This window comes from Peromyscus californicus, unplaced genomic scaffold, assembly GCF_007827085.1.
Source record: "Peromyscus californicus insignis strain IS unplaced genomic scaffold, ASM782708v3 Scaffold_22__1_contigs__length_63687245, whole genome shotgun sequence".
NCBI lineage: Eukaryota > Metazoa > Chordata > Mammalia > Rodentia > Cricetidae > Peromyscus > Peromyscus californicus.
In genome coordinates, this window is record NW_026294525.1 from 44,299,341 (window position 1) to 44,320,354 (window position 21,014).

The 21,014-nt window shown below is 40.8% G+C and overlaps 1 protein-coding gene across 7 annotated transcripts in view; it reads left to right on the forward strand.

The window, feature by feature from the left end:
• Fam184a (family with sequence similarity 184 member A) overlaps positions 1–21,014 on the forward strand; it is a 133,215-nt gene that overhangs the window by 88,975 nt on the left and 23,226 nt on the right. For 4 of the 7 annotated variants that reach the window (XM_052751320.1, XM_052751322.1, XM_052751323.1 and 1 more), the window contains exons 8-11: positions 910–1,031; positions 1,466–1,616; positions 8,435–8,476; positions 16,386–16,598. In XM_052751320.1, the coding sequence (XP_052607280.1) occupies positions 910–1,031; positions 1,466–1,616; positions 8,435–8,476; positions 16,386–16,598 (528 nt within the window). The remainder of the gene's footprint in view (positions 1–909; positions 1,032–1,465; positions 1,617–8,434; positions 8,477–16,385; positions 16,599–21,014) is intronic. The other 3 variants (XM_052751321.1, XM_052751324.1, XM_052751326.1) reach the window with 1 other exon arrangement.

Genomic DNA, 21,014 nt, shown 5'->3' on the forward strand with positions numbered 1-21,014 from the left:
TCACATGCACACACATAAATTAAAAATAAATCTTAATGCCGAATTTCCTTAAATAAGAAACACTTAAATTCTACTCTATTTAAATTCTACTTGTTATGGAAAAGAAAATGGTTTCTACAAGATGAATAGTATTCTAGAACAGGTGCCCGGGTTCAGTTTCTAGTATTTACCTTTTGTTAGCCAAGTGAACCATATTGAATGGGAATTTCAATACTGACTTCTTTTGTTGCCATTAATATGAATACAACAAACTGCTCTATCCTGTGCTGTCAGCCAGGGAGCGATCCAGAAATGTCCATCATAGTGATCAAAGGCCTGACTGCCACCTTCTTTTTGCCTCGTACCCTTGAGCAGCCACAGCACTGACAGTCGTCTGTAGTTGGTGGGTTTTGTCCAAGTAGTTACCTCTAGCCACCAGCTCCAGGGAATCACTTGATTTATGCTAATCTGCAAGGATTTCTAGTGTATCATGTCATTCTCATAACACATGGGCCTGTGACTTCAAGTTACATAAGGAAATATCCAGTCAACTTGAATTCCTCAGAATTCCTTTTATCATATTGATGGTATACAGATGTAATGATTAGGCTTTGGACAAACGGCCTGATTTTAAATTGAATATGAATTAATTTGAGGAACATGGCTGTGTGATATATGTTTATGATTTTAAAAAAGCTTTAATAAAGTAACTTTAAACCATTTAAGCTTTGATTTTTAAAAAATTAAGGAATGAACAATTAAAATATAGAATGTTTCATGTGTTTTGTTGAAATATCTTGACTAATTCTCCTAGTTAGCATTCTCAATGGCTTCTGTAAGGGTTTGCATGTTCTGTATTAGCGTGCTGTTCTGTGATAATAGGACCCGGGCCTGTGGAGACCAGTCCTCACTTGTGTTTCTGGTCCTCAGGCTGAGCTAGAACAAGAGAGGCACCAGCATGAAGAAACCCTTGCTGCCATGAAGGAAGAAGAGAAGCTGAAGGCGGACAGGATGGCCCATGACCTAGAGATAAAGTGGACTGAAAATCTTAGGTATCCTGGGCTCTGCAGTGCGGTCTTCCTGGTACAGAGGAGCAGAAGTGTTCCTGTTGTAGGCTCCTTATTAAAGATGTGCTAGTGAGGTTTTAAGTTATTTTTTCTCATGATTAAATGCAGAGAATTTAGAGGGTTTTTTTTTTTGAGTTCACATTCCTCTTTAAATTTATTTTTCTTGAATATATAAAAAAGCAGAGAACTAACTTGAAACTAGAAGGCTCATTTGTTCTCATGACTGTTCTGCCAATGGTAGATGGATAAGGGGTCCTGGTTAAGCTACCAGTTTCCTGAAAGTTAGCCTGCTGACTCACAGACTCACAGACGTGAGAATTAAATGAGCTTTTAGAAAACCTGTGAATCACTAGAGAACAGTTCACCTCACCGAGGGAGACGACTCTCTTTCCAAAGCAAATGCCTCCATTTTATTATAGGCAAGAGTGCTCTAAACTTCGCCAAGAGTTAAGGCTTCAACACGAAGAGGATAAAAAGTCCGCGATGTCTCAACTGTTGCAGCTGAAAGAGCGAGAGAAAAACGCCGCCAGGGATTCGTGGCAGAAGAAGGTGGAAGACCTTTTAAACCAGGTAGAGTGTAGTCTGCACCTGGGGACATTCAGCTCCTTGGCACTCTCCAGTTCCGTAAACACAACCTACAGCATGTCACCTCACTGTATTTTGTTTTCCATGGGGCAAACTTAGACATTTTAAATGTTTAAAACCACACAGACATGTTCATATGAAACATATTTGTGCTTAGTCAATGTGTTGCGTATGTGATCCTAAATTCTGAGACAATTTTATAATTTTTTAGTTTTGCATTTGAGCAGAACACATAGACTTTACATGGGAAGGTTGGCAAGTTTTTGAAAATGTAAAGTCATTTTGTTTTTAGCCCTAAGATGGCATCTGGACAACAGAAGATGTTCATTAGCAGTGTCCTGATTTCCTAAAAACATTTACCCAAGTGATAGATTTGTTCCTCTTGTGGGTTTATGCCTTAAGTACTGGAAGAGTATAGCCTAAACGAAAAGTGGTATTTCTAGATCTATCTATCTTCTTTCCGAGATGTTTATAACTATAATTAAAATAGTTTGCACATTTCACTTATTTACATAACCCCTGACTTCATGGACCTTTTGTACTCTCCTGGTAATCCAGTAATTAAATAGACTGACTGTATGCATCACCAAGCAAGGGCAGATGGTAAACTGTAATTAAATAGACTTTACTGTGTATATCACCAAGCAAGGGTAGAACTTGGGCATGAAGCAACTCCGAATTTAGTGCTGAAAATCTACTGATATATTAATCTTTTTTTTTTCTGTTTATGATGGTGAAGAATTTCAAAATAGAAATCAAAATAGGCTTTCTGTAAGGTAATTGTTATATATGTAGAAACATATTGCCCTCTTAGGAATGCTTTGAGGCCTGCCTATTTATGTCTGGTTTCTATAATTTATAATGAAGCTCTAAAAAGGTAGAGTGTGTGTGTGTGTGTGTGTGTGTGTGTGTGTGTGTGTGTGTGTGTGTGTGTGTGGTCAAATCATTTGAAACCTTTGAAATAAGAACAAGCAAACAACTCTTACTAGAGGTTGGCATCACATTTACACAGCTTACTAGTGACCTTCTGTATACTTTTTTTACATTCTTATTTAGGGACCAAAAAGGGCAGATTTTCTTAGGTAAACTACCCCATCCTTCTATTATGCTTTGCATCTAGCAAGATGTCATCAGTTCAATTACATAATAAAATGGAAACTGTCCCTAAAGTCTTTCTGATATTTTTCAGCCAGAAAGTATTGAACACAGGCATTTTGGGGACTGAGTTTGTATTACAAAGCAATCTCACCATCATTTTTATTTAAATTTATTTTTATTCTTTTCTATTACATGCTATTTATTTGTGTGCATACACCCATGTACATTGTGCGTGTGTGGAGGTCAGTGGTCAGCTTTCAGGACTCAGTTCCCTCCTTGCACCACGTGGATTCCAGGGACTGAACACATGTCATCAGACTTGGTGGCAGACACCTTTACCTGTTGAACCATCTTGCTGGCCCTGTTTTGCTATTTTGTAACCTCATGAAATAAGTTGTGAGAGGTCATCCTTCTTCTGCCCACCTTTCTTTGCTTCCTTCCTTTCTTCTTTGTGTTTCTTCAGTACTTATTCCTAAGACGTTGACCCCTCTTTATATCCCATGACTATATTTTAACTTGTTGTTGATGATGATGATGATGATGATGGCGGTGATGATGGTGGTAGAAATGGTGATGGTGGTGGTGGTGGTGGTGGAGATGGTGATGGTGGTGGTGATGGTGAAGATATTGATGGTGGTGATGGTGATGGTGGAGATGGTGATGGTGGTGGTGGTGGTGGTGGTGGTGGTGGTGGTGGTGGTGGTGGTGGAGATGGTGATGGTGGAGATGGTGATGGTGGAGATGGTGATGGTGGAGATGGTGATGGTGGAGATGGTGATGGTGGAGATGGTGATGGTGGTGGTGGTGGTGGAGATGGTGATGGTGGAGATGGTGATGGTGGAGATGGTGATGGTGGTGGTGATGGTGGAGATGGTGATGGTGGAGATGGTGGTGGTGGTGGTGGAGATGGTGATGGTGGAGATGGTGATGGTGGAGATGGTGATGGTGGAGATGGTGATGGTGGAGATGGTGATGGTGGTGATACAGGGTCTCACTGTGTTGCCTGATCTAGAACCATGGGCTCAAGTTCTCTTTTTCCCTCAGACTCCCAAGTGTCTAGGCCTACAGGTGTGTGCTAGCAGGCCAGATTTAAAGGGTTGCAGCATTGCCCAGTGCAGGCTGCACTTCTGGAATATTGTATATATTGTATATATCAGAATTTGCAAATCAAACAACTGGGTTCTCATTCTGCAATAATATCTAAAAAGTTGTAAAGAAAACACTTGACCGTATTCTCTGTTTTTAATCCTAAAGTATCACTATACACATATATTCATTTATGTCCCTCTTAAGGCAGATTGTATTGTGGTTCCAGACTGATGATTCATTTATTTATCTTCATTTAGGACATTAGCTGAGAAATTAAGACACATACCTATGGATTATAGGCATGATCTAAATTCATCTCTCAGATAATGTGGAGGGAATGGCTAGAACTGGAATCCATTGTTATGTGTAATTAGCCAGAGTAAGAAAGACAAATAGCACATTTTTCTCACATGTGCAGAACACATATTTTAGGATGCGTGTGCGTGCATGTGTCTGTGTGACGAAGTGACAAGGCAATGAAGAGGTCTAGAGAGAAGGGAGTAGGAAATATAGAGCATGCTAGAATACATGTGAAGTGAAAGCAGAAAGGGCACAATGTAGGGAAGAAAAGGGACCGCAAGAGAAGTGGGCAGAGGGAGGGAGGGAGAGAACCAAGCAGTATTGTACAGATACATGAAAATGACATAATGAAACCTGTTACTTCAGATGCCAAGTTTAAAAATCACTTTTAAAAAATGAAGTCTGGGGAGATGACTCTGGGTGAGAGGCTTTACTATGCAAGCATGGGGGCCTGAGTTCAGATCCCCAGAACCCACATAAAACCCAGAATGTGGTCATGTGTCCTTGTCCGTAACCACGGCCATGTGCGGGCTGCAGAAGGGTCACTAGGCCTTGCTCGCTGCCATCTTAGCCCCAGGGTCAGTGGGAGACCTCGCCCCAAGCAAGCAGGGCCGGGGATGACAGAGCTGGACACCTGGTGTTCTCCTCTGAGCTCTGTTTGCATGGGCATATCCACGCACACACATACCAAAACAAAACCCCGCCAACAAAAATAAGCAGCAACAACAAAACCTTGAAGGAGAAAAGGTTTATTTTGCCACACAGTTTTAGAGGGTTTTGTTCAAGGTCAGCTGGGTCCATTACTTTGGGCATGCTGCAGGGCGGAATATTGGCATGAGCATAAGGCAGCCACGAAGTAGAGACAGGCAAGATGTACACTGTTCAAGGCGTACTGTACTCTGAGTACTTCTCCAACTAGTCCCTACTTTCCAGAGTTCTTCTTCCTCCTGTTTTTCTATGAATATCTCAGCCCATGGATAGATTTATCTATTGATTATATCGGAGCCCCTATAAACTCAGTTGTTTCTAAAAATGCCCTCATAGACACACCCAGCAGCATGCTTTTGTTCTCCCAGGCATCTTTCATTCCAGTCAACTGTTGTGGTTAATCATTACCCAGGGTCTCTCTCCTTAATAGTCTATAAGTGAGGGGGTTTCAGAATGTACATAACAACGTGTTTCTAATCACGGACAGGAAAGCCTTGCCCTGCTTTAACAGGGAATAAACCAAGTTTCAAAAGAATGGCGACTGGCAGGATGGCCCAGTAGGTAAAGGTGCCTGATGCCAAACTTGAGGACCTGGGTTTGATGCTATTACCCACATGGTGGTAGAAGATAGGTAATGGAATCCTGCAGGTTGTCCTCTGACTTCTGCCTGGCCAGGGCCCACTAGTGAGCCTTTCCTCTCACTGCATCCTCACATAGTTGAAGGACCAAGGGAGCTCTCAGGGGTCCCATTTACAAGGCAGCATCCTCTGACCTAAAGGCTAGACCAAAGGCTGCACTTCCTAATACTACTCCATGAAAGGTTAGGATTTCACCGTTCCTGCTTCCCAGGATTCTTGCCGTTCTCACATGCAGAATATACCCATTACATCCCAACACCCTCCCAAAATTCCATCTCATTCCAGCATCAACCCTAAAGTCAAAACCTGAAGTCTCATCCAAATCAGACTGGAGTTTAGGGTCTATCATGACAGATCCTGAAGCAAATTGCTCTCCTGCCATAAACCTATGGACCTGATTAGTCAGCTTTCTCACACTATAACAAAATATCCAACATCATGATAAAGTGTAAAGTCCGTTTTGACTCACAGTTTTAGAGATTTCAGCCCATAGTTGCAGAGACCCATTACTTGTAAGGCCTGTGGTGTGGTACCAGAATGTCAGTGGTTGAAAGCATGTCAGAGAGAAAACTTCAGGGCCAGGAAACAGAAAGGAAATGAGGAAGGAGTTGGAGTCCTATCCTCTCACCTTCACAGGCTTGTCCCCAGTGATATAAGGCTCTGTACTAGGCCATATCTCTCAAAAGCTCCACCACCTCCCAGGAGCACCACCCTAAGAGCCGAGTCGTTATTGCATGGGTTTTCAGGAGACATTTACCATCTAAACCATAGCACTAAGTAAGTTTTATGCATCCCACATACAAGGATGGGAAAGGAAGAAGACAGGCTTTCCATTTCCCAAAGTGAGAAGTAGGAAAGAAAAGGATGATTCCAAACTGCAAGGCACGTACAGTGAGATCCAAGACTTGAGAGCTGCCTCTTCGCTCCTCGGCCCTCTAGTGCCACTGGAGCTGAAGTCCCAGCTTCCAGAGACAAGGAGACAGTGGGTTAGCAGCCCTGGCCCTGAAGCTTTGGAACCCCACCACCAGCTTTAGGAGGAGTCCTGGCTTGCTAGCAGTGAGGCGCAGGGTTTCTCCTTGAGAAACCAAAGATGGACAGATGATTCACATTCAGGGAAATCCTTCCTTCTCCCGTCCTTCCTTCCTTCCTTCCTTCCTTCCTTCCTTCCTTCCTCCCTTCCTTCCTTCCTTCCTTCCTTCCTTTTTCTTCCTTTCTTCCTCCTCCCTCCCTCCTTCCCTCCTTCCCACCTTTCCTTCTTCCTTTATTTCTTTATTTCTTTTCTCCTCCTCCTTCTCTTTCTTCTCCAGTTTCTTTGCTCAAGTTCTGTTTTTCTCTAATGAGGACAGAAGCAACTGTCCACAAAGATCATAACTCCTTTGTGAAAAGGATGACCTTTTCTTCAGTTCTCAGCACTGTGATCTTCTTTTCCACCCGAGACCTTATCTAGATGGCTTTTACTGTCCATATGTCTACCAACCTTTTATTTCCTCAGTCTTCCTTGAGTGTTCTCTAAAATGATTGACACTTCCCTGCACCCGTGCCTTTTTCTTTCTGAGCCCTACAACTAGGTCCATTCATACTAACATAGGCTTTTCCAGCATGCAGCCCCAACTCCAGCCTCCACTCAGTACCCCGTCCTAAACCACTTCCACATTTTAGATTAGAGCAGCACCCTCACTTCTTGGCACCAGTAGTCCTGGCTTAACCTGGGTTATACTGATGGAATGCTGTAAATGTTAGCTTTTGAACATAAACAGTTCTCACAGCTCCAAGAGCTGGAAAGTTCAACTTCAAGGGGCTGGCTTCTTGGTTTGTAGACAGCGCCATCTGCCTGTGCTCTCACATAGTGGAAGGTGTGAGGAAGGTCTCTGGGGTACTTTTATAAGGGCAGTACCCACTCAGACCCCTGACCTAGGGGTAAAACTTTAACCCCTGCCCAAGTTTCTACCTTCTAATACAATGCCACTGAATGTTGGGATGTCAACAGAGGAGTTTGTGGGTTGGGGACACAAACATCCCATCCATGGTTTTTGAAGATCCCAGCTTGTCTTGTGATGTACATAGCTCTGTATGTCGGTGACCTCCCATGTCAAATCCACAGGTGTGGTATCTTTCCCCATTCAAGTCTAATAAACCACGTTCTGGAATATCTTAGTCTTCCAGGCATAGTCAACCTTGTGAAAATATCTTGTTTTCTGTGTATGAGTATTTTGCTTGGCATGTATGTATGTATACCATGTGTGGGCTTCTGCCATTAGAGTCTCAAAGAGGGTGGGCATCAGGTTCCCTGGAATTGGAGTTACAGATGGTTGTAAACCACTATGTGAGTTTTGGGAACTGAACCTGGGTCCTCTGTAAAAGCAGCAAGTGTGCTTAACCTCTGAGCCAGATCTCTAGCCTCATAGTCACCCTTTGACATTAACAAACAACATTGTTGTCTATAAAGTTTATGTTAGAAAAGAGAATTTAAAAGATATAAAAATCCCCCCATCTTTTCCTTGTAGTCCCAATTTCCAGTGATTATCTCAAGGCAGTAGTGATACAGAAACATCCAAGCGGTTTTGTTGTTCTCCTCTGCTCCCTGGAGAAACCTATGCCCTCCAGCCATTTGTGTGCACCACTTGAACAGTTAGGTTGCCCCTATCTGGAAGACTTTAGAACAGTTTAGCCCTCTGTGCATTTCCGTAACCATCGTCTTTTACACTGGACTCGGTTCTCATGTTCTAACCTTAAGTATCCTGTATAGGTAAGTAGACTGGCCCACGGGTCCATCAGAGAATTTTAGGGACTGTGTGTGGATCATTTACACTGTGTCTTAAATTTCTTGTAAATCCAATTTCTTCTCAGAACTGGTTTTTGTGAGCATGTTATAGTTATTGTTCTATGTTTCGCACTCCGTTTTTAATCTTTCTTTCTCTCACTTTGTCGGTTTCTGAATGTTCCCCTTTCTCCTGTGATCTTTTTTCATAGCGGCACTCTCTGGGTGAGGCTTTGCATAAATCTATCAACAATGTAAGTGAGCGACACTTACAATTTGTGCACAAGGCATGTTGCACTTTTGATTGTGCATAACAGCACTGCTTTGAAGCTTTAACTTATACAAAAATATACTTTGGCACACAATGAGTTTTTTTGCATATGGGCACTAATAATATCTAACCTTCAGCCATTCATTTGTGTGTGATATGTGCATACACCTACCATCTTGTCTCATTAAGTGTATTTTATAATGAAGCCAAGCTATATTTTTATCTTATACATAAAATTTATTATTTGAATGTTAACCTTGAAAGGCATGGTAATAGTCTTGAAAAATACTAACTAGTTGAGTATCATAACATGGGAATAAATTCAAAATATTTTTCTTGAATTAAAAGTTTATTTTTGGAAAAAGTATCAATAGACTTTACCTAAAAGGATTAAGTATTTGTGAAAATTTAAATGTTTTAATATCCTAATTTTTAACACATGAAAAGCAAAATAATGTAAATCCCTTCCCTAAGAATTGGCAAAAGTATTGTTTTTTACTTGTATATGGACACACATGCAGAAATTATCCTTCAAAATAATATTCCATATGTTTCTACTCAGTAAAGATTAATATATGAAGAAAAAGAATGAGATTTATCTTCATATCAAACCCATTACTACCTTGTCTTTATGATAAGGTTATATAGAGCTGAATGCCTTTGAGTAAGTTCCTTGATATCTCAGGAGAGGTCCACACACTTCCACTGGAAAAGGCCTGCTGGTGGATTTTTCTTTTCTCGGGTAGTAGAAAATGAAAATACTGCAGCTGGGTGCTGCCTTTGCTGCTGTCCTGTGAGACACCCACTCCCTGGAGTGTCCGGTGTGCTACAGCTGTCCTCCAGTACACTTAGAAACAGAGTGTCGCCTGCCTGTGCTTCCCCAGGCAGATCAAAGTTCAAATCTCAGTGTGTCCTGTGAAACTTATATTTTCATTTTCTATTACCTGAGAAAGGAAAACTTTACTTACTTTTCATAGTCAACTCTTCTTTCAACATAAAAACAGTTGGAAGCCAGCATGCCTTTAATCCCAGCACTTGGGAGGCAGAGCCTCTGTGAGTTTGAGGCCAGCCTGGTCTACAGAGCAAGATCCAGGGCAGGCACCAAAACTACACAGAGAAACCCTGTCTTGAAGAAACAAAAAAGCAGTTGGAGAATAAATATGATTAGCATAAAATTTCTTAATATGTTTTAAAGTAAGTGACAGATATGTTTATCTCAATTTTGCAAAACAAGGGTACATTAAGATATTCTTGTTAACAATAAAATCTCATAACATGGAATAAGAATTTTGACTTGATTGTTTCAGTTTTGGTCCTATTAATATTAATCCAGATTTTTTGACATGTTTATTGATTGATAGAAATAATAATGCAAATGTGATTGTTTACTAAATGAATCACATTGTACCTTAGAATATCTGTGGTGACATAACTATTCCCCTTAGTGGTTAAAAAGGTACCAATTAAATAAAAACCAGTTCATTGTCTTAATGTCATAAGTAAAAGTACATTATTTTAGGTGTCTATCAGTACTGGATGGGAATATCTTTGTACATTCTCTAAGAAAAAAGTAGCATTAGATGTTATTAACACAATGAAATCCTCATTTAATAAACCCCCAATGTGATATCATAGTTGTCATGTGGTCACCTTTCACCCTCATCATCCTGAGCCAAACTGAACTGCTAGCATACAGCATTGGGCAGGCTGGCATTCCTTACCCACCATACGTTGGTCCAGCTTCCCAATTGTTAATGCATCTCATAGATGCTGTCTAGTTTGCTAAGCTTAGTTTAGGATCTTCCAGGAAAACTCTTTCTTGGAATGGAATTGCCAAACAGAAGTTTTACAGAGTGACCATAATTTCATGACCTAAAATATATTCTTTTTTAAAAATGTATTTTTAACTGAAATATAATTTTATCACTTTCCCTTCTCCCTGTATTCTTTAGTAATAGCAAATTAGTAATCTTAAAAAAAGAATTAAAATGTCTCAGCACCTTCCATCATTGTTCATGAAAATGTATGTAAGTCCTTGACATACTAAAAATCATTCTTATTGTATTCTGCTAGGCCTAAGTTAGCAGTTTTTAGAGTTGCTTTCAATATTTGAAAGTACTAGACTTTGTACCTTACAATTAGGCTGATCTGACTTTCAGCAGTCCTACTTGTATATTGGTGGTAAAAGAAAGGCCTGTGTTCTTCAAGAGAGGGACATGATTTAACCCCAGCAGACTCTGACAGTTCTGCTAACTGACTTGAAAGAAAGAAGGAAAGGCAGAGAATAGCAACTGCTGTGGGAAGGTCTCTGGCATGCCTGTAATCCTAGCACTTGAGAGTGGAGCCAGAAAGATCGGGAGTTCCAGGCCATAGCCTGAGACATAGGAGACCCTGTTATAATAATAACAATTTTGAGCATAAAAAAGAGTGGGGAGAAAAATTCTGTGTATGTCAGTCCTGCATCTATAAGTCCAAGACCAGCCTAGGTGATTTGGCGAGACCCTGGTTCATAAAATACAGACCAACAAAACAAAAATACTGAGTCATGTATCTGAATACCATGTATACCTTATGAATGCCATTTTGAAGGGAAAAAAAATGTAAACTTACTGTTCTCTCCAAAGAGAAAAAGTCATTAGCATCATCAAATGAAACCCAGGGTGCAGTCATTTTGAAGAGGCTGCCCACAGCTGGCAATACCCACAAGTTGGGGTACACCTTCATGACTTCATATCTAAAGTGGTATTCTCTTTTCTTTCTGACACACTGGGATATGTGTCCCCATCAATGGCTTCAAACATTAAAAGTATTTAATTACTTTAACAACAATAACTTTAATAAAAATTTATTGTTGTTGTTGTTTAAGTATGTCCTGTGTCCACCTAGAAATTTTAGCATATAAAATGTAAATCAGTATTTTATCAGATAAATTATCTATATTTGATGAAAACTATTCACTTATACTTAACATACTTTTCTACAAAACAAAATAGATCATTATACTGAGACAGACACAGATCAAGCTCTATATACCATTGAGCTACATTTCCAGCCTGAGACTCTTTATTTGATGTGCTCTAGAGTGTGTACCACACACATACAGTGCACACTTTTCACTTGGGTAATTCGAAACAAACACGTTGGTCAGCCTGAACCCACTCAGTACAATGTGCTGAGCCAGAATCTCAGAGCACCAGGAGAGATTACTGTAATATACAGCTAGGTTTGAGGGTCATTTACTATCTTGCAACAGGCTTTCTCTTGAGGTCAGATTGTATACTTTGTATGTTCCTTAATTTGGGTAATAAGACTGAAGGAGGAAAGAAAACCCAGTATCACATAAAAAAACAAAAACAGAAAAGTTGGTAGGTTAATGTTGTGCTCCATTGGTGTCATATCTGGTGCCCTCAATTTGAATTGTTTACTTGTAGAGTCAATGATACAATCTACATACATTTGAATACTAATAAGTACTAAATGACTAGGTTAGTTCCAAGTGTTTATGTTGAGTAGCGTCAACACACACGTGGTAAAGGCCCAGGGCCTTTATGAAGGGCTCTACAGAGAGGCAAGATGACTTCTCCTATATTAAAAAAAAAAAAAGCGTATATTTTAATGTGTTTTCTTTTTAACATTTCTACAAAATTCTGTCTTTAATGCCATATTTTCTAAAAGAGAGTAAACTTTTATTTTCAAAAGGTATTGCTAAATTGTTGCAAGCTAGAGAGAGAGCCTGTTACTTAATTATACCCACATAGACTGGTAAGAATTTTTAAAATAAGGATTTACTTTTCTGAAATACAAGTTCTCATATTTTTTAAATGGATTAAAATAGGACTGTCAAAATAGCTTAGCAGCTAAGATCCCTGACTGTTCTTCCAGAGGATCTGGGTTCAGTTCCTAGCAACCACATGGCAGCTCACAACCCTCTGTAATTCCAGTTACAGGGGACTTCTCTGGCCTTTGCAACACTACATCATGTGATATACAGACATAATATGCAGGCAGGACACCCATACACATAAAAATAAGTCTTTAAAAAAGGTAAAGGGATAAATGTCCAAAAGTTTATGACACACAAAGACACAAATACCATATGTACAGTACTTAATTTGAGTATAGTATACAATTCAAAGCAACTGCTATTTCTCATTCACTATTCGACAAGTCTTTCTAGATATTCTCTACCCTTTATTGATCAAGGTTTCCAGACTTTTAATGTAGTCCCCATCCTTGTTTTATTTTGAATTAATGCCACTTGATATCAGTAAGTATTTATAAACGATATTAAGCTCAGGTGCTTAAATAATGTCTCTAAAACATTAGTTCATATTACACTGCTTTGCTCATGATCTGTCCTGTTAATGGTATGCAATTTTCCCGCTGAATAAAGGCTGACTTACTTCCTGCTGCCCTACTAATGTGTTCTCTTGCAGTGCTGTGTTGCATGATAAGGCTTTCTGCACATAACTCACATCACTGCATTGAGCATGAATGCAAAGACTTTGGAGTCTGTGTGCCTCCAAAGTTAAGAACACACAACAAGTATATTTGAGTACTAAATTGCATGGTGCTTTCTACATTTAGAGTCCGTTACTTTCTAGAGTGTAGATTCAAATATTAATCATATATTCTAAGTCAGGAGAATTATATTTTGGAGTTCTCTTAAGGTAAAGTATATTATACTGTAAAATATTTAAGCTGGAAAAAGTTTAAACTGCTTATATTTTAAATGTATATTACTGTGACAGTTCTTTTATTTTAATGTTGTTTCCTCATAAGCTTCACATTTAAATAGTTCAAGTATAAGTTGATGTATAGACAGATTAATACAGTTTGGTGCAGTTGTGGTCCACTTAACACCACAAGAGGCAATAAACATTTAAAGCAGGTGTCAGAAAGATAAAACATGTGCAAGGCCAAGTGAGTGGGTGGCTTCTTACTAACCTAAACATTTAGAGCAGCAGTTCTCAGCCTGTGGGTCCAGACCCCCATAGGGGTTGCATATCAGATAGCCTGCATATCAGATATTTACATTATGATTCATAGCATAACAGTTACGAAGTAGCAACAAAAATAATTTTATGATCGGGGTCACCACAACATGAGGGACTTATTAAAGCGTAGCAATATTAGGAAGGCTGAGAACCACTAATTTAGAGGGGACAATCTGGGGCCACTGAGAGCCCCAATGGTACCTCTGGGCAAAGCAAAACTTCATGTGTACTCTTTCTGAATGAACCCAGGCTGTGCCAGGGTGTACAGCTTGGAAAGGAAAATGCTAGTTAGATTTTAGTTCCCACTTGGTCAGATGCCAAGGAAGAGCTTTGAGAATATCAGTTAAAATTGTACATGTGACACACACTGTCCTTACATTTCCCATATGTGTCTAACAAGTTAACACCAGAGAAACATAAGGTAGTCGCCATGAGACCCGTCCTGATGCTGAGACTAGTACTGAACCTGTAAGAGAGTGGATAGGTGCCTTTGTCTCTCAAGACCCTGCTGGCTGGGCAGAGAATGACTACCAATTACAGATCAGTGTTCACAGTCCTGTTTACTACTGTTGCCTTGTATGACTTCCCTTTTCCTTCTGGATTCTCCTTAGTACTTATCTCATTCTGATGTTCCTTGCCTAAAACTGTGAGCACTAAACTATAATCCTGTCCCACGTCATGACCTTATCGGTTGCTGTGCCTTTTTCATGAAGTTAGCCACGTGTGTTGTTCACACCCACAGTCTCTGAACTCAGGTGGATTGCCGTAAATTCCAGGCTAGTCTGGGCTACAGAGCAAGACCCTGTCTCAGAAGACTTGTGAAAAGCTGAGTTGCCTGGAATCAGATTTACAGTTTCTTCCTTGGCCCCCACATCTGTAAAATCTCTGAAACATACCATTGTATAAAAAGTAATCATTCATAAAGTTTCAACAGGTAAAATAGCTCTTTTGAAAGTACATAATGACAGATCAAATGTCTGTGTCAGCTGCATCATTTCTCACCAGAGCTTGGCTATTTCCTTGACGACATGCACTGACTCTTCTAATCCCGGTTTGTAACTTTGTAACATGCCCTGACTCTTCGAACTAATCCTGCTTTGTAACTTTGTAACTTTGTCCCAAACCCTTCTGTGTAGCTAATGTTGCAGCCAAGCTCCCTGCAGTGACTTCTTCCGGCTGCTTTTAGCCTTCCCTGTTTGCCAGTGAGTGGTTCTCCTGTCTTGTTTTGCCTGGCATCCCTGGTGAGTCCCCAGTCTGGCCTCCTTCTCCTGTGCTTTTCTTGTGAGACATGTTAAGTGGCCTGCTCCTGCCACCAACACATCAAAAGAAAATTGTAGCCAATAAAAAGAGAAAGGGCTCCTGCTCAGTGTAGGGTGCCCTTCTCCGTTGGCTTTGGAGGACACAGGGACTGTTTGCTTAGGTATGAGTCAATGATGTCTTATGTTGTTTACAAGGCACATTTTACAACTTTTTATTAAGTTGTTTACAAGGCGCATTTTACGACTTTTTATCTGGACTCTAAGTTGTTCTTCTCTTCAGACTTCTTTCAGAGTAAAATTGACCTACTCTGTTTCAGGTTAGAATAACTTGTGGATAAGGACGGAAATAGGTAAAATAAACTGTTTCACCAGCTACATGTATTTATATGTACATAACACACACACTTATCTATACTCGCATGCTTTTTCTTCTTAGGAAAGACTTCATTTTAATCAAAACAGCCAGAGATGATGCTTGACATATTTAGGCTGATGTTTTTTGTTGACAAAAGGATGACAAATCACTTTCCACTTAAGTGGCTAAAGGGAGCTTACTCCTCTTCTGGATTTGGGGCTCAGCAGTCATGCCTGGTAGCTTACAACTGCCTATATCCTCAACTCCAGGGGATAGGATCAGATGCCCTCTCCCAGCCTCTGTGGGCACCCTCACAAACATGGTATACATAAACATAAACACATGCACATCAAATAAATAAATAAATAACCTGACAAATCGTTCGAAAGAGCAGGTCTTCAGTCCTCAGATAATCTCAGCTAAAAATACATACATACATACGTATATACATACATAAATTACAAGCTGATAAATCCTTCAAAGGAGCAGGTCTTCTGTCCTCAAGTGATCTCAGCTGAAAATTAATTCATTACAACCCAACAAGTCATTCAAAAGAGTAGGTCTTCAGTCCTCAAATAATCTCAGCTAACAATAATTACTGCTCTTCCCTATATTCCAGAAGTACTCTAAGTGAAGGTGCGTGGAAACATCAATTCCCACACTGTGGTGAGAATAGATACTAATAGCAGAGGAGAAGGAGGCCCTTCTTTCCAAACCCACAGTCCTAACCACTGCACTTCTGCCTTACGGAGAAGCCACTTAACCTTTAGTACTATCTCCTCAGAGTGACTTCAACTTACAACAACATCCGTTGCCTCCTGTTTCCAGTCATATAAATGATAAATGGTGCAGCAAAGGTGTACACTGGATTTCTAGATATGCACTACAAATTCTGTATTGTAAGCATAGAATTAGGCCATTTTCAAGGTACCTTCTGAAAACAGACTTAAACTAGTGATAACGCAAGATTAGGTCTGGGGGAGATGGCTCAGCACATAGAGTGTCTTCAGTCAAGCCTGTCAATTTGCGTTCAGTTCCCAGAACCCACATAGAGGTAAAAGCAGAGAACCAAATCCATGCTGCTTTCCTGTGACCACCACATGCACACAGCATACACACATCCAATAATAATAAAGTTTTGGATTCGGTTTTTATTGTAGACCATTTTAACTCAACAAGGCTATTTCATAAGATCTACTTGGCCTGCTCTTTCCCTGTGGGTCGGTAGTCTGTAAAGCACACCTTTGTGTTTAGTGTCTGCTGTGTGTCTTCCTGGCGTAGATCTCCCTGCTCAAGCAGAACCTGGAGCTGCAGCTTTGCCAGTCACAGACATCTCTGCAGCAGCTGCAAGCTCAGTTCACACAGGAGCGCCAGCGACTCACGCAGGAGCTGGAGGAGCTGGAGGAGCAGCATCAGCAGAGGCACAAGTCCCTCAAAGAAGCACATGTCCTCGCCTTCCAGACCATGGAAGAAGAGAAGGAAAAGGAACAAAGGGTAAGGTTCCTGGGAAACGTGTTCAGAGATCATCCAAGAACTTGGTGATAATTAGCCTTCAGATTCTTCTTTGTAATGGCCTGTGGTCCATATGCAGCACAGTGTGGGCCTAATGTCTGGAGATGAAGTAGGAACAACCAGCCTTCAGATTCTTAAGAATTCCAGTTTTTCTCTTTCTCCTTTTCTTTTTCTTTTTGCTTAAAAACATACATATTATTTTATTGAGATGTTCTCCAGGATATGACTTCCTTTAGGAGTCACAGTTTGCAATCACACACACTAATTGTACACAAATGTAGTCAGAAAGTTTTCCTGTGTCCCGCCTGGTCCTGCAGCCACTCAGACCCAAGTAAACACACACAGGCTCTAAACTATGGCCATGGCAGGCTTCTTATTAGCTAGCTCTTATATCTTAAATTAGCCCATAACTATTAATCTGTATATCACCACATGTTCCATGGCTTTACCTGCGTCCTATTACATGTTGTTCCTTGGGCGGCTTGCTGGACTCTCTCTCCTGAACCCTCTGCAACGTTGGGGCATCCATTCTTTAGCCTACAGGACCAGGCAGGACACAGGAAATCTTTCCAACTACACACAATAGCAGACAAGTTAAAATAGAGATAACATTGTTTATTTATCATAACACCAAGCTAAGCACATCTTTGGCTCCTTAACAGTTAGCAGTTGTGATACAAATTCAGTCACTGTTCTAGTCATAGTGTATTATTGTAATAATCTTTCATCAAAGTTTTTTGCGACTGAGTCTCTTGTGCCCAGGCTAGCCCTGAGCTCACTATGTAGCCCAGGCTGACTTTGAACTCCTAATCCTCCTGACCTAACCTCCTCAGTGCTAGGATTGCAGATGTGTGTCACCACACTCAGACTTATATCAAATTCTAAATTTGTTTTCACTGTGGGCCCACAAAAAAGAAATGGGTTCGAGAGATGTATAGTTTTTTTTTGTTTTCTAATCTTGGATTTTTCACTTACATTCTTTTTTCTCTTTGAAAAAAAAATTCATGGTGAAATGAAATTAAAAATGTTTCAAATGTAATTTCCTTGTAACATAACCCCACAGCTAATATGAAAAACTATAACTACAATAACTTAAAAGGGATTTAAATCAAATGAATGTTATTGGGTTATTATCATATTCTTTACTTTGTGTGTCAGCACACGCACATGTGCACATCTGCACAGGCATGTGTAGAGACTGGATGCTGCTGCCAGGTGTCTTCCTTTATTGCTCTCCTGTTTTCTTTTAAGGAGACAGGGCCTTTCACTGAAGCTGGCGCTCACTGATGAACTAAACTGCCCAGTGAGGTCCAGGGATCTTCCCGCACCACCTCCCAGTGCTGGGATTGCAGATGAGCACTGACCTGCCTGTCTTTTTACATCGATGCTGAGGATCTAAACTCAGGTCCAGGGCTAAGGACATGGCTCAGTGGGTAAAACATGTGCCACTCCTCATAAGGACCAGAGTTCAGATCCTCAGAAGTCATGTACAGTCATGCACAGTAGCTTGCGTCTGTAATCCCAGTGTTCTTATGGTGGATAGTGACAGGAGAAACCCCAGAAGCTCACGGGCCAGCTAGCCTGCTGTATGTGGCAAAACACCGAGAAACTGCCTCCAACAAGATGGATGGCAAGGACCAACACCCTAAGTTGTCTTCTAACCACCACCACAAACACACACACACACACACACACACACACACACACACACACGTCGTGTATATCTGCAGTCACACACATGCTTATATACAAGCACATACACAAATAAATAAACCTGTGTTCTTTTGCTTACACAGCAAAATTTAGGCTCACTGAAACATCTCCCTAGCCCCCATATTATTATATTCTCCACTAGGATCTCCGAATATCTATCACTTTGCTTTATTTTCCAGGGGGTGGGGTGTGTGTATGTTTGTGTTCATATGGGTGTGTGCATTTGCATGTGAAGCAGGGGGTCAATGTCAGCTGTTTTCCTGGGGTTCTCCACACATGTTTTTTTCTTAGATTGAGTCTTTCAATACCTGGAGCTTATCCATTCAGATAGGCTGTCTGGCCAGTGAGCTCCAGAGTCCATCTGTCCCTATGTCCTCCCATCCTGGGGTTACAGACACACATTGCTGCCCCTGGCTTTTCTATGTGGGTACTAGAGATCCAAGTGTGAGTCATCAGGCTGGTGCCAGGCGCTTTACCTGAGCCGTTTCCACAGCACCCATGGTTTGGTTGTAAAACATTAGTGTTACACAATTGGAATGGGGTTCGTTTTTGTTTAGTTCATCTCTTTTTTTTTTTTTTTTTTTTTTTTTTCGAGACAAGGTTTCTCTGTGTAGCTTTGGTGTCTGTCCTGGATCTCACTCTGTAGACCAGGCTGGCCTTGAACTCACAGAGATCTGCCTGGCTCTGCCTCCCAAGTGCTGGGATTAAAGGTGTGCGTTACCACCACCACCACCACCACCACCACCACCACCACCACCACCACCACCACCACCCGGCTTGTTTAGTTCATTTTTTTAACAATGTATCTTTCACCTTCTTTCAATGACCTTAGTATAACAAAGATTCTGTAGATGAGCCGGGCGGTGGTGGCGCACGCCTTTAATCCCAGCACTCGGGAGGCAGAGCCAGGCGGATCTCTGTGAGTTCGAGGCCAGCCTGGGCTACCAAGTGAGTTCCAGGAAAGGCGCAAAGCTACACAGAGAAACCCTGTCTCGAAAAACCAAAAAAAAAAAAAAAAAAAAAGATTCTGTAGATGAACCAGTGATACTATCATTTTCAACATAATATATTATAGATAAAGGCTGTTTATTAATTTTTTTATTAGGGTGCAGGCACTAGTTTAAGAAATGATGTAAATAAATTAAGGTTGAATTCAACAGTGATTATAGCTTTTCACACTTTTTTTGTGTTGACAGCTGTTAACCTTAGAGTCTTTGATATGTACAAAATATTTTCGTTGTATACAAAAATAAATCATTTTAGAGAAATCTTATACTTCTAAAAACAAAGAAATATCTTACTTATATCGTAAGCTGTAATCTATAAACCATGTCCAGAAAACCAAGGAGGTTCCTTTGGTTAGGAATTAAACCTGACCAGGCAGTGGTAGCGCACACCTTTAATCCCAGCACTCGGGAGGCAGAGCCAGGCGGATGTCTGTGAGTTCGAGGCCAGCCTGGTCTACAGAGTGAGATCCAGGACAGGCACCAAAGCTACACAGAGAAACCCTGTCTCAAAAACAAAAACAAACAAACAAACAAGAAAGTATTAAACCTGACAAGTTGGGCATGGTGCCACATTCCTGTAATCCCTGCACCCCGGGGGTGAAGGCAGGAGGATCAGGGTCAGCTTTGAGAACAGGCTCAGCTACATGAAAACTTGTCTCAAAACAAACAAGCAGAAACAAGAGTCAGGAAAGGCTGGGCAGCGTTCTTTTTGAGTTGAAGTAACACGTGAACGCTTATCGGTAGTTAAATGCTATACAGTTGCAGTTTTAAAGTCATTGAACTTTTATCTTCAGAAGAAATCAGAACTTGAAATGTTTCTGTGTTGTCGTTATTCCAATAGGGGTGAAATGAAGGTTGTTTCACTGAGACAGAACCCACAGCTAGGTAGGTTGACTGCTTAATGACATCCTGCCTAGCTTTAGGTTCTGTCTCAGTGAAACAGCCTTCATTTCACCCCTACTGGAAGACACTCATGCTTCATTTCTGAAAAGCATTTTTCATATAGTGATAAGTAACCAAATACTAAATTTTAAAACACCACTTTTCTATTAAAGAAATGTAGCCCTAGTTATAGGACATAGTCTCTCATAAACATTTCATTTTAGAACTTACAGTAAAAGAAAAGCAACAAAAATTCTGTCAGGGGTCAGTTCATCTCTCACCCTTAAGGACCTGGGGTGGGGTGGGTATTTTCTCTTAACCACGTGTAGACTATTACATCCATGGAACCTTTTAAGCAACTTATCACATGCAATCTGTAATAGCTGCTCATATGTCACTGTGACAGAATGTCGTTTCAGCTTTTCCTTGAGGAGACATGAACTAATGTCCCCTCACTCCAGGTAGGACACGACAGCAGACCAAAGCAGCAAGTCTAGATTGATAAACTGACTAGATTAATTGGGATTACTTACAGGGACACATACCACCGAAGACAAATGCCCCATATCCTTCCTCCAGGAGCTTTTAACCATCAGGGAGGGGTCTCGTGGCCCAGTGAGCTCTTCTCCCCTTCATGAGAGAATGCCTGTAGACTCAGCCCTGAGGGTCTCCTGCAGGACAGCACAGCTGCACTGACTTCAAGACCATGGCCATACCATACCCAGAGGGAAGGGCTCCACAACACAGGAAAACTCAGGGAGAAAACGTTTACTTTGACATAGAGTTTCAAGTTGGG